We start from the raw sequence: 12,258 nt of genomic DNA on the forward strand, positions 1-12,258 counted from the left end.
ATTATTTGGAGATGGTAGAAAGAAGATGAGACTAGCTAGTACCTAACAATAAGCTTATAATTTGCTGTGAAGGATTTAACTTTTTTTCTACTTAAGATGATGGGCTATAAGACCTATGTATCTATCAACAGAATCTAAAGTATAACATTTAAAGTTTTAATAATTCCCCACTTGGTCTAACCAGATCACTCCGATTATTAAAAGAGGTAACATCCACACACCCGACACTTACTGACAGCTTTGTTTATTATTTAGTTGATTATTCCATTTGTATAATCGTACAATGATTCTCTTTTAAACAATACTGCTATACCTGAAGTTGGTCACACTATACTCTCCCTTCCTTCTATAGTAGTAAAGTGGTTTTTTTTTCACACTCAGTTTTTTAATAGATCATTTTCGAATATCAAGAAGTGCGATTAACTGAAAGTAATGAACGAACCAAACTCCACGGAAAACAACTGCACACTCCGGTAAAGGTCTAGTGCTATTACAGTGGGCCATGTCCATTCAGGAGGAAACACCAGTGGCCTCGTGGGATCCCGGGGCTGGCAGAGTGTTGGTGGGTATAAGCAACTCCCTTAAGACCTGTTTGGCAGCTTGGAAAGTTGAGGTTTAATAGTGGCCCTCTCCACCACCCTTCTAGTCAGAATGGGTTCCTCCAGTCAAACCGTGGGCAGTGTCATCAGGGTGTGAGCGAGCTTGCCTTCCTTGGGCAAAATCCTCTAGTGAAATCCTCAGGGGGCCCGAGCAATCTCTCCTGCTCCATTCATATTGGCCTTATTTTTGACTTGAAAGTAGGTGGGACCCAGGCATAGAGGTTGTGTGTACAGTGTGTATGTGTGTGTATAGAGTGTGTGTGTAGTTTGTGTATGTAATGTGTGTGTCTGTAGTGTGTGTGAATAGTGTGTAGACGGTGTATATATAGTGTGTGTCTGTAGTGTGTGTATATTCTGTGTAGTGTGTTGTGTGTGTACAGTGTATATGTAGTGTGTGTGTATACACTGTGGGTGTAGAGTGTGTGTATGTGTAGTGTGTATATCTGTGGCTGCGTGTAGTATGTAGTGTGTGTGCGTATGTGTATAGTATATGTATAGGGTGTGTGTATACAGTCTGTATGTGTATAGTGTGTGTGCCTATAGTTTGTATTTGTGTAGTGTGTAAATAATGTGTATAGTCTATTGTGTGTGTGTAGATATGTACAGTGTGTATACTGTGCATGTAGTATGTGTATATACTGTGTGTAGACTGTGTGTTGTGTGTGTGTAATATGTGTATACACTATGTAGAGTTTGTAGAGCGTGTGTGGTGTGTGCACATGTAGTGCGTGTGTTGCATGTATAGTGTGTGTATATACTGTGTAGAGTGTGTGTTGTGTGTGCGTGTGTGCACATACTGTCTGTATGTGTGGAGGGCACAGGGGACACTGAAGGAGGGCGAGGGTCACGGAGGGAGAAGGACAGGGCTGAGGAGGAAGGGTATCAGGCAGGAGAAGCAGACAAAGATGAGGAGGGACCTGGGGGGAGACAGGGGGAGGGAGGGAAAGCGTGAGCATGCTTTATTTTAATAACACAGAACGAGGGACAAGGAACAGTGTCCCTGATGCCACTCCCCGGCCCCCCTCTCTGGCCCAAGGTCCTGGTCCTCTGCTGTGCGGACCCAGCTTTCTGTGCAGACTTGAATAAAGGAGCAGCAGCGGAAAACCAGCTCTCACCCAGGCTCCGCCCCATTGGCTGGGGTCCCGCTGCTGCCTCCTGTACCCCTTCCTCTCCAGTCAAGGTGAGACACCGGCTTCTGAGGCATTTCACCCGCCGCCCGGCATTGACCCCAGGCGGGTCTCAGAGTTTTCTGCCAGCCTCTGCTCTGGAACTGAGCGGGGGTGCGTTCCAGAGTCGATATACTGTCTTTCCATCTTTCTGCAGAAAGATGCAGAGAGGGGCGTGAGGTCACCTGTGCTTGCAGCCCTGCCACACGCTCACTCTCAGGCACTGGCGGGGAGAAGGGCTTGTGCTGCAGATCCGTGGTCCCAAAGGGCGCCCTGGCAGCAGGGTTAGGATGCACTGTGCCCTCCTCCCACTGCAACGCACTGCAGGCATATCTGTGCCACGGGGGCAGGGGCCAGCGAGAGCTGCGCATCCGGCAATATGGAAAGCAGAGCTGAGGAGGGCGAGGGGTTAAAATCCTGTGCTCTGGAGTCCTACAGCCTGAATTCAAATGGTGGTTCAGGTAGGTAAGAAACGAGCTGTTGCTAGAATTCAGCGATATGTAAAGTGCTTAGAGCAGCGTCTGGCACACAGTGAGCACTCAATAAACAAGCTCTGTCACTCTAACCACTTAGAAAAAATTCAATAGGGCTCAATGACAGGCCTTATAGATTCTGCATCTCCTTCCTGACCTTTCTCTTGTGCTTCCAAATGAGGAGCCCTGGTCAAAGGCAGGGTGGCTGAAAGTGTGTGTTCAGGCCTCTGAGGTGTGTGAGGACAATTAGGGCCATTGCTGGTCCACAGGGCCCTGCAGAGCTCTTTCTGAGAGGCTGGACTTCCCATTGGCCAGGCCCCCACTTGTGCCAGTGCCAGTGGTCGGGGAGCTCTGAGGTGTGTGAGGACAATTAGGGCCATTGCTGGTCCACAGGGCCCTGCAGAGCTCTTTCTGAGAGAGAGGCTGGACTTCCCATTGGCCAGGCCCCCACTTGTGCCAGTGCCAGTGGTCGGGGAGCAGGGCAGAAGCAGTGGCCTTGGCCCTCACCTGTGGTCAGGAGAGCTCACCTACACGAACCTCTGCTGCTCCTGGCAACTAGATGGGGGGTGAAAATGGTGGAATCCTCATCTAGAGAAATGATTTGCAAAACTAGCAACATAACTAAGCAAATTTGGCAAAGGGGAGAATGGACGGAAGTGTTTTGTGATGGGTAATAACTTGAGTTCACTAAAACACTGACGTGGAGGTCTTGACCTGTCCTGACCAGAGGAGACATCAGCCAGGACGGATCTGTGCAAGGTAAGCTGCGCGGACACCACAGAGAATCCGGGCATGCGATGTGCACTGCTGGTCTGCAGAAGTTCGCCCTGGAGGTACAGGAAATTTTTTAAAAGAAGAAACTACATTTTCTTTTCTAGAACATGGACTGCTAACCAGACTCCCAGGTAGACTGCTCTGCAGGTGCATTAGACAGGCAGCATTTTATTGCCTCTTAAAGATATATTGTTCAGAGGAGAAGGCAGAGTTCTTCCAGAGGGAGATTTAATTCCCTTAAAATGGGGGAGGACCTAAAAATCCAGGAGGCCGACGGGGGCCCATGATGGAGGCTAAGTTCACCTTTGCAGTGTGAAGATAGCAATTGGAAGGCCGGAGGGGGGTGGGAAACCATGAGACCTACACAGGGGCCACCTTCCCAGTTTTCTTGCTGTTGTTCTCTGTGAGCAGAGCTTAGGCTCTTAGTGTGAGAGCTTCTCTAGGACATCTGAGGCTGGGGTCTGAGGCCACTCTACAACTTTCTGGCCTCATCTCTGTCCCCAGGTGCAAGGGACATAGGAACTCAGTGAGCACAGGGTGCACCAACCTGATGGCCCTTCCATGAGAAGCATGGCAGAACCCGAGCATTTTGATGAACCTCTTGGACAAAAAAATGAACAAAGCAAATTAACCGCAAAACAAGCCCCAAAGTAATTCCCTAAGAAGAAATTTAGCTTACTGACCACACAGATGGAGAACATGATACCCGAGAAGTTCTGCAGGAAGCAAGGATCACCTTCTCCCTGGTTTAGGTGTTGCCTGTGGAGGTTTGAACGTTCCCTTAAAAATATTAAAAATCCACACACCAACCCAGACATTGCCCCTCCTTTCTCCTGCTTCCTTTTGGCAGCTGCTCTCTGGCATCATGGCGCTAGATGTCTTTGCTGTCCCCATAATCGTTGTAAGGGATGCTCAGGGTCTGCTCCTCACACGTCTTCCTAAGGTCCCGGCTAAGCTCTGACCAGTCAAGTCCGTAGGGCTTGATCTCGCTGTAGCGGCAGCCCAGGTACTTGAGGGAGCTGCGTCGCAAGCTTATCTTGGGTTCCTGAAGGAGTCCATTGCACCAGCTGCTGAGATCCCCAAGCTGAGAAAGGATGAGGCCAGCTTTCCTATGGATCAAGCATGGAGGATGCTTAGGTTAGAAAGAAGAGAAGGCAGGAAAGGTAAACAGTGTGAGACTTTAAACTTCAAGAGGGAAGAGCCCCGTTTATTTTGCTTACTGTTCCATGGCTGGCACTTAGAAGAGGGGGAACCTCCATAAATTCTTGTCAAGAAAATGAATGAATGAATGGAAGAATGAATGAATGAATGAAATAATTAATTAATAAGGATGGACGAGCAAAGTAGGGCACCAAAATGGAAACAAAGAAACACAATGCAATAAGGACAAATAAAGACGAGAAAATGACATACTTTAGTGGGAATTTATGCTCTTTTAAAATCATAAAGCTGACAGATCAATTTACTTTAAAGCCAGTAATTTATCACCATTAAATGACAAATAATGTGTTTCACTGGATATTTCCCTTTTCAAGGGTATTTCTGAACTGAGTAGAAGCAGCCAATATATTGCACTCTGGGGGATATCAAGTGTAACTAATTATGCCTGTATGAAGGTAATTATAGTGTAATAAGGGCACGAACAATAATGCCCTCAGTGCATATTGGCATAGGGCCATTCTTTGGGAAAATGCAGACTCTCAGTGGCACGCATCACCTAATTAACCCCCAGGTGAGCTCCTGCTCTGTTCTGCAATCTCCCTCGGAAAGTCAGGAGGCTAGTGCCATTGAGACCCCTGAGACCCCATCCAAAGAGTGGGAAGGAGAGGAGGTGATGAGAGGGCACCTGAGCTGTTGCAGATCCCTGAGAGAATAGGAAGAGGGGGGCAAGGTCTCCCCAAGTTCACACACACTGTAAAGGAGTGATCCCACTGGGCCAAGAATAGAGTGTGAGACCCCCTGCGCATAGCTTGGGGAAGCGGGCTATCGCCAGGATCTAGCTCACCGGTGTACGGCTTCTTCTTGGCGTCCACTTCTGGTGTTAGAGATGGGACTGCCTGATAGCCAGTTCTCAGCCCGCAATGGCTTTGACTCTGAACACTTAGGATAAGTGAAGGGACGGGGATCCCCTCATTTAGCTGTGTTCTTTCCCTTCTTCAAAAAACCATGGGTGACCAGAGACCCATGAAAAATAGTCTCTTATTCCACCAAGCCCACGTGAGGCTCTAAAATCTGTTCTGGAAAGTTCAATGAACAGGACCCCTTGCAGTATTTATCAACTGCTAGGCTAACTTCACATGTGAGGAAGCGTCTCTTTTCTAATTCAATCAACAATTCTTTCCAGAAACTGGAAGTTTCTTCACCAAAAGTTTAGAATGAGCTCTCAAGGACAAGAAGCACATTCATTTCATGCCTCTTCTTCCGTCCTGGCTATGAGCATCGCAAGGGGTGAGCTCACCGCATTCCTAGGAGGGCAAGCGAGAGACGGGCGGGTATGACGGACGTTGGAAGCAAGGTGTTGAGCTGTGGCAGCAAAGTCAAGGGACCAAGAGAGTGTGAGGTCATCGGAGGCCAGTCAAGTTTTCTCCCACTGCAATGGTGGGTCAGAGAAAATCAAACACTCTGCCGACTAAGTCACATCTTATGCAGATTGCCTCTCCTCTGCCCGTCAGCCTCTGCCGTTTGGCCAAGCAGGCTTTCCAAAAGTTGTCAACAGGGACTTTGGTGGCCTTCCTCTTAATCTATCCTGCTGCATGTCATTAGCTGTTGACACATTCTTGGGATGTGGACGACGGGGGAGAGAAGAAGAAAGAGTAAAGGGCAGCATCTGCCTCATCTTGAAGAAATGGATAAAGGAACACATCTTACCATCCTTTCAAACAAATGGATTTAATTAGCCCATGAAGTTTTCTGTGGCTATTTTCATTGCTCACTTTTTTAAAAAGATAATAATTAATTTGGGTATGTCCTTGACCATCTCAGAGCCTTCTTCTTTCTTAAGAGCAATGTGACCAATGTTGTCCTCAAAGTATTTCAACTTTCATGGAGGCTTCCATGAATTTTAATGGAATTGGATTTAACTGAAGCAAGGGAATACTTTCTGCTTGCTTGCAGGGCATATGTACCCTCTGACCCTTTTCTAGTTATTCTCACAACTAACTCCAAAGAAGTGGGTTGACGTATCTCAAGGCAGGAGACTTCTTGTTTCCTGTGGTTCTCCCCCAGCTCAACGACACTGAAAAGCAAAACTTGATTTTCCACAAGCTAATGAAACTACAATTTTTCCCCCTAATATATAGCCTTAAAAAAACAGTATTACAAAAAAAAAAAAAAAAACAAAAAAAAAAAACAGTATTACACATGAAAGAGTCTCCTGGGAAGACTCTTGAGAGTCTTCTCCTTTTGAGAAGACAGTGTCAAGTCAGCAGCAGGCCTTACTTTACTTTACCTACACTTTCTTCATTAACCAATTTTCCTTCTGACTCGAGTTACAAGAGAAATTTTAAAAGCAGTACAAATTCCCTTGGAAATCAAGATGATGTATGCAATGTTAGCACTTTTCAAATTGTGACATTTATGTTCCCTGGCAAAGAACTGCATATATGTACTCAATAAATGTCAGAAGGAGGGAGGAAGGGAGCAGGAAAGGGAAGGGGGAGGAGGTAGCATGAAGGGAATTGGGGAGAGAGCTGGAGAGAGGGGATGATATTAGGTATGAGTAACAATAAGGGCGGGAGTAATGGTAAGGTATGGAGCAGGGAGGCTATTTCTTAATATTTATCTACCTTCCAACCCAGGGTTTGCTTTTTACCAAAATTGAGACAGAACAAATTAAAGCCCCCTTATATATTTCCCTCTGTGTCCTGTCCATAGCCATGGCATCTGTTTGCCCAAGAATAACCAACCTTTATAAACTTTGGGAAATAATCTATGGAATGCAGAAAGATTCTTCCTGACCTTACACATAAAATCATTTTATTTTAGGAAGGTAATCCTAAATTTTCTCCTTTCTTCAAAAGTAAGAAAATAGGCAGCAGGGCAAGGGATGTCCTGTACAATGGTCTTCTAAAAAAGTTTATAAATTCAGGTCATACGAGGCATCCTGAGACTAAGTCTCCTTTCCGATTGATCAGATGTCAGACAAATGGGATGACTTTTGGGTGATACTTTTATTGATCCCTTTTGGCAGGAGAGCAAGAATTCTGAGTGCCAGAGTATCCTACTGTACTGATTTTCTTCATTTATTTTCTTCCTCTCTTTCTTGCTCTTCTTTCCTTCCTTCCCTCCCTCCCTTCCTTCCGTCCCCTATTTTTTTTTTTATGAACTCCTAAATAGTTTGGGAACATATAAGTTTGGGGACATTCCACGTGAAAAGCCTCTTCACTGTGTTTATCTGAAAATCTTAGTATTTCCAGAGAAATCTCTTCTCAGAGCAGCAATACACAGCCATGTTGAATGGAACAAACGAAAGGTGTTATCTCTACGCATTCTTACCATTCCTCTCTTTCCAAGAATTCTATCTGGGCTATATAACCTAAAAGCAAGGGTACTATTTATTAGGAAGTTATAGCCTCGGGGCCCGGGCAAGTTGGCAAACACTACATTATCCTAACTTTGGCCAAGTTAGATGTCAAGACGGGTCATTAGCTACCCCCATTCTGCCTTCCAAGAGAATGTAGAATTTAGCTCGAAATACGTCTGTATAATGCATATAACATATGTAAAGTTCATATGCAGTAAATATTTTTGGATCACCCCTTCAATAAAATTCTTAATTTTCTTTCAAAAGACTAATCTTTGGGCTCCTACAGTTTAGCCTTTGGAATGCTGTGTCAGCATGATAAAGAGGGGGTAAAACAGCTCAAGGGCAAAGGTTTTTTCAGAGTCCAGGAAATGCATTCATGGCTTGACTTAAATACAGCATAAATACAGCTTATCCATAATTAATCAGTATGAACTGAGCTGTCTAAAAGCACAGGACTTACAGCAGCTAAGCTCACCCAGGATATCTGCAAATTCATGGACGCAGTATTATAGTGGAAGAGGTACAAAATTTCAAAAAGCTGAGGTCTTTAAAAGAGATAATGAAGTTTATTGATTACCTGGGGCCTAATTCATCCTCACACCGCCAGGTGAATTCTCCAAAACTCTCATAATGCTGGTTATAGTGGTAGAGGACTCGATGGAGGGTGGGGGAACCCAGATCCAGAAGGGTGTTGTAGGCGGTCTGCTGCTCCTTCCCACTGGTATAGCCATTGAAGAGATTGTAGATCTTGTCTGCTATTTCTGAGGATGGGAGAAAAGGCCAATAAATAAGATTTTATATATATATATATATATATATATACACACAAACACACACACATACACACATATATATACACACACACATATACATATATATATACACACATACATATATACACACATATATATACACACACATGCATACGTATACATACATATACACACATATATACACACATACATATATTTACACACGTATACATATATACACATATATACACATGTATACATATACACACATACATATATACACATACACACACATACATATACATACACATATACACACATACATATACACATATATACACACATATATACACATATACATATATATACACACATATATATACACGTATACATAAATGATTATAAATACAGGCACATAGGTGTGTATATGCATGTATATGTGTGTGTATATATACATGCGTGTGTGTGTGTGTGATATTACTCAAAGAATACTGAACCTACTGCCCTATCAGGTTTCAGTTTTCTCTTCTATAAAATGAAAGGCTTCAAATAGAATCTCTCTAAGGTCATTTTGGTGATAATATTCTTTGTCTTCACCCATGTTTCCTAATAATACAGAGCCTGAGGCAAGAGCTCATAGATTGATACTTTATTGGCAAATGCAATCCCAGAGAAGCAGGAGGGAGGATAGAGAAAATGAGGCAAGAAAGGAGGCAGAGTGAATATAAGAAAATGCTCTACGGAGCTGATGGCTATGTTTTGCAGGAGAGGATGTATGAAGCTATTGGATCCTAACTGGTCCATCCGGGAGAGAACAGAAGAAGACTTTATATCCAGCTCCCATTCAGGATTGGTCCATGGGGACTTTTCACATTTGTCCCCATGAGGCATTAACTCCCCTGCACCTCTAGGCTGCATGCTTGGGTACACAGTGAGTCCTGCAAAAGCAATGGGGAAGCCCTGGGCAGTGGGGAGCAGCCTTCGGCTCAGGGATGAAGTCAGGAACTGTCAGGTCATGCCTCCAGCAACGTGAAGAACCTGGAGTAGCCACAGTACCAAAAGCAACCTGGCCCCATGACTGCAGGAATGCAGGTCTTTTTGCTAGGGCCACCCAGACAGGTAGGAAGGCAAGCTTGCAGATCTGTGCTGACATGTACGTTGAATCCAGTGCATTCTGCAGTTCCAAACGAGTGATCTTTTGGCTTAATTTATACCTCTTATATTTCTGCCTCCAAGGTATACATTGCTAAGATTGAACTTGGTGATGTGGCAAAGTGGCAATGAGTTTGTGTAGCCTTGGCATTTTTTTCCTGTGGAGCTCAAAGCACTTTATCATTAAATATTTTCCCATTAAACCTGTCAGAAAGGAGATTTGTTGACATTTTCTTCCTAAACAGCTGGGAACTGAGATCTGGAGAGCTTTGTCTCAGATCCGGTGTTAAATCTGGGGATGAAGAGACTAAGTCTACAGGCTTCTAAGCCAGACTTTGCCCACTGACCCCCTGTTAGCCTAAAGGCCCTGATCCCTTGTCACCACTCCAAGTGAATTCAAGGCTGCTGGTGATGACTGAGTCATTTTAAGAGTTTCCTGGGTTGGAATGAATAAAATTTCTACCTCTACTCTGCCCAAGCATTGCAATAATTTCCCTTTTTGTCTATCTTGCCCATTGCCTACGAAAACAGGAGCCAGACCTTACTTCCTCAGTGTCCTGAGTAGCAAGAACAAGGCCAGACAAAACAATAGATCAAAAAATGTTAGCTAAATGAATGAAATTTATGACGTTGGCAGTCATTTGAATCCACTTTGGTGGAGGGTTTCTGGTGATATATCTCCAGACCTGGGTTGTACCAACCCTTTAGCAATTAAACCCTTGTAACCAGCATCTTTAAGCTGCAATAAAAATAATATCAGCTGAGAAATCCATTCAGATTTTCAGGACTTTAAAATTCTCAGGTTGTTAAAATAAGATCAAGAGATAAAGTGGACAGTGATTTAGACTATAAAGATCTCTGGTATTTATTATATAGAATATAAAGAATATAAATAAAAATTATATAGAATATAAAGAGCTCTGGTATTTATGTATTAACGGCCTATTGATTGCCAAGAACTTTACATGTGTGAATCCTAATCCTCATTCCACCACTGCACAATGAATATGAATGTCTTTGTGCTACAAATGAGGCCAGGTTACCTGCCCAAGGTCATATAGCCAGTGAGGGCTGGAGTCAAGCTTTAAAACTCTATCATCTATCTTCCATTGCTCTTTTGCACCTATGCTCAGGGGATGGTAGTGTTTAACCAATTTAAGATACAGGAGGCAGGGTCTTGGGGGGTGCTTTCTGGGGTGACTATTTCTGGTAGAGGACATTGCCCTGGCTGGCCCATAAATTCCAAGTAAGAGAGAGTCCTAGTAGATATGCAGGGAGTCTGTCATTTCTAGAGTAGAAATAATAGAAAGAAGCAGGACTATTCTAAGAGCTGTGCTTGTTCACTGGGAGGCAGGGAGTACGTACTTAGAGAAGAATGACCAGCAGTGCAGAAACCCAGGTGAACAGACCAGAGCCCAGACAGGGAGGGTTGGGGTTCCTTCTCTCATCCTTTTACTGCTGTCAATCTGTTCTTATTTCCAGTGATGGGACATAGCATCACAGGCCTAAGGCCCTGGTTGTGACAGTCTGCTGAGCAACAGTGATGACTGAGAAGGTGTTTTCTGGCATATTTACTATTCTCCTAACAAACACAACAGTAATATCCAGCTAGAGTAGGCTAATGCTTCCTGTTAGCAGAAGCATTTGTGCCTGAGACCAGGTGGGATAGTCCCAGTTTCTACCATAAATCTCCTAAAACCAAGATAATCTAACGCCAGGGTGTGCTTAAAAGCCTCCATCGGTAAATGGGATATTATATTCAGAAAAATCTACACGCTAGGCTCCTAGAGGCCGGGTATTTCTGGTCCTTCCTATCTCCAATGAGAGAATTTATGGATATTATTTCATTAGCCTTCATAGCATCTCAAGAATTCACTAACTCAAAGAAAGTTAAAGACTATAAGATATTTTTGGTTATCAATCATTTAACCCAGCTTTCAGCTTCACAGAAGTCTCGAGTTTTCCAAAATAGGTATCTGTCTTCCCTCTCTTTGACATGCATGGTGTTCAGGAATAGTTAAAATGCAGGTAAAGAGATGGCAGGGTGTCTATATACACAGCTTCATCACACACACAAAAAAAGAGAAGGGAGCCAAGATCTCTCGGGCATCAGAATAAATGAACAGAGCTGGGACTGAAGGCTTCAGACCCAAAAGTATGGTTAAGATAGGCACCATGGGGAATGTAAATTGACACAGCCACTATGGGGAACAGTATGGAGGTTCCTTAAAAAACTACAAATAGAACTACCATACGACCCAGCAATCCCACTACTGGGCATATACCCTGAGCAAACCATAATTCAAAAAGAGTCATGTACCAAAATGTTCATTGCAGCTCTATTTACAATAGCCAGGACATGGAAGCAACCTAAGTGTCCATCAACAGATGAATGGATAAAGAAGATGTGGCACATATATACAATGGAATATTACTCAGCCATAAAAAGAAATGAAACTGAGTTATTTGTAATGAGGTGGATAGACCTGGAGTCTGTCATACAGAGTGAAGTAAGTCAGAAGGAGAAAAACAAATACCGTATGCTAACACATATATATGGAATCTAAGAAAAAAAAATGTCATGAAGAGATTAGTGGTAGGACAGGAATAAAACACAGACCTACTAGAGCATGGACTTGAGGACATGGGGAGGGGGAAGGGTAAGCTGTGACGAAGTGAGAGAGTGGCAGGGACATATATGCACTACCAAATGTAAATTAGATAGCTAGTGGGAAGCTGCCGCATAGCACAGGGAGATCACCTCTGTGCTTTGTGACCACGAGAGGGGTGGGATAGGGACGGTGGGAGGGAGGGAGA

At 43.9% G+C, this 12,258-nt stretch overlaps 1 protein-coding gene across 2 annotated transcripts in view; it reads right to left on the reverse strand.

Annotated features, from left to right (window-relative positions):
- Positions 1–3,883: 3,883 nt before the first annotated feature.
- ASTN1 (astrotactin 1) overlaps positions 3,884–12,258 on the reverse strand; it is a 323,018-nt gene continuing 314,643 nt past the window's right edge. For both annotated transcript variants that reach the window (XM_024133669.1, XM_028488086.1), the window contains exons 22-23: positions 8,115–8,298; positions 3,884–4,121 (exon numbers count right to left, since the gene is read on the reverse strand). In XM_024133669.1, the coding sequence (XP_023989437.1) occupies positions 3,884–4,121; positions 8,115–8,298 (422 nt within the window). The remainder of the gene's footprint in view (positions 4,122–8,114; positions 8,299–12,258) is intronic.

Source organism: Physeter macrocephalus, chromosome 4, assembly GCF_002837175.3.
Source record: "Physeter macrocephalus isolate SW-GA chromosome 4, ASM283717v5, whole genome shotgun sequence".
Taxonomy (NCBI): Eukaryota; Metazoa; Chordata; class Mammalia; order Artiodactyla; family Physeteridae; genus Physeter; species Physeter macrocephalus.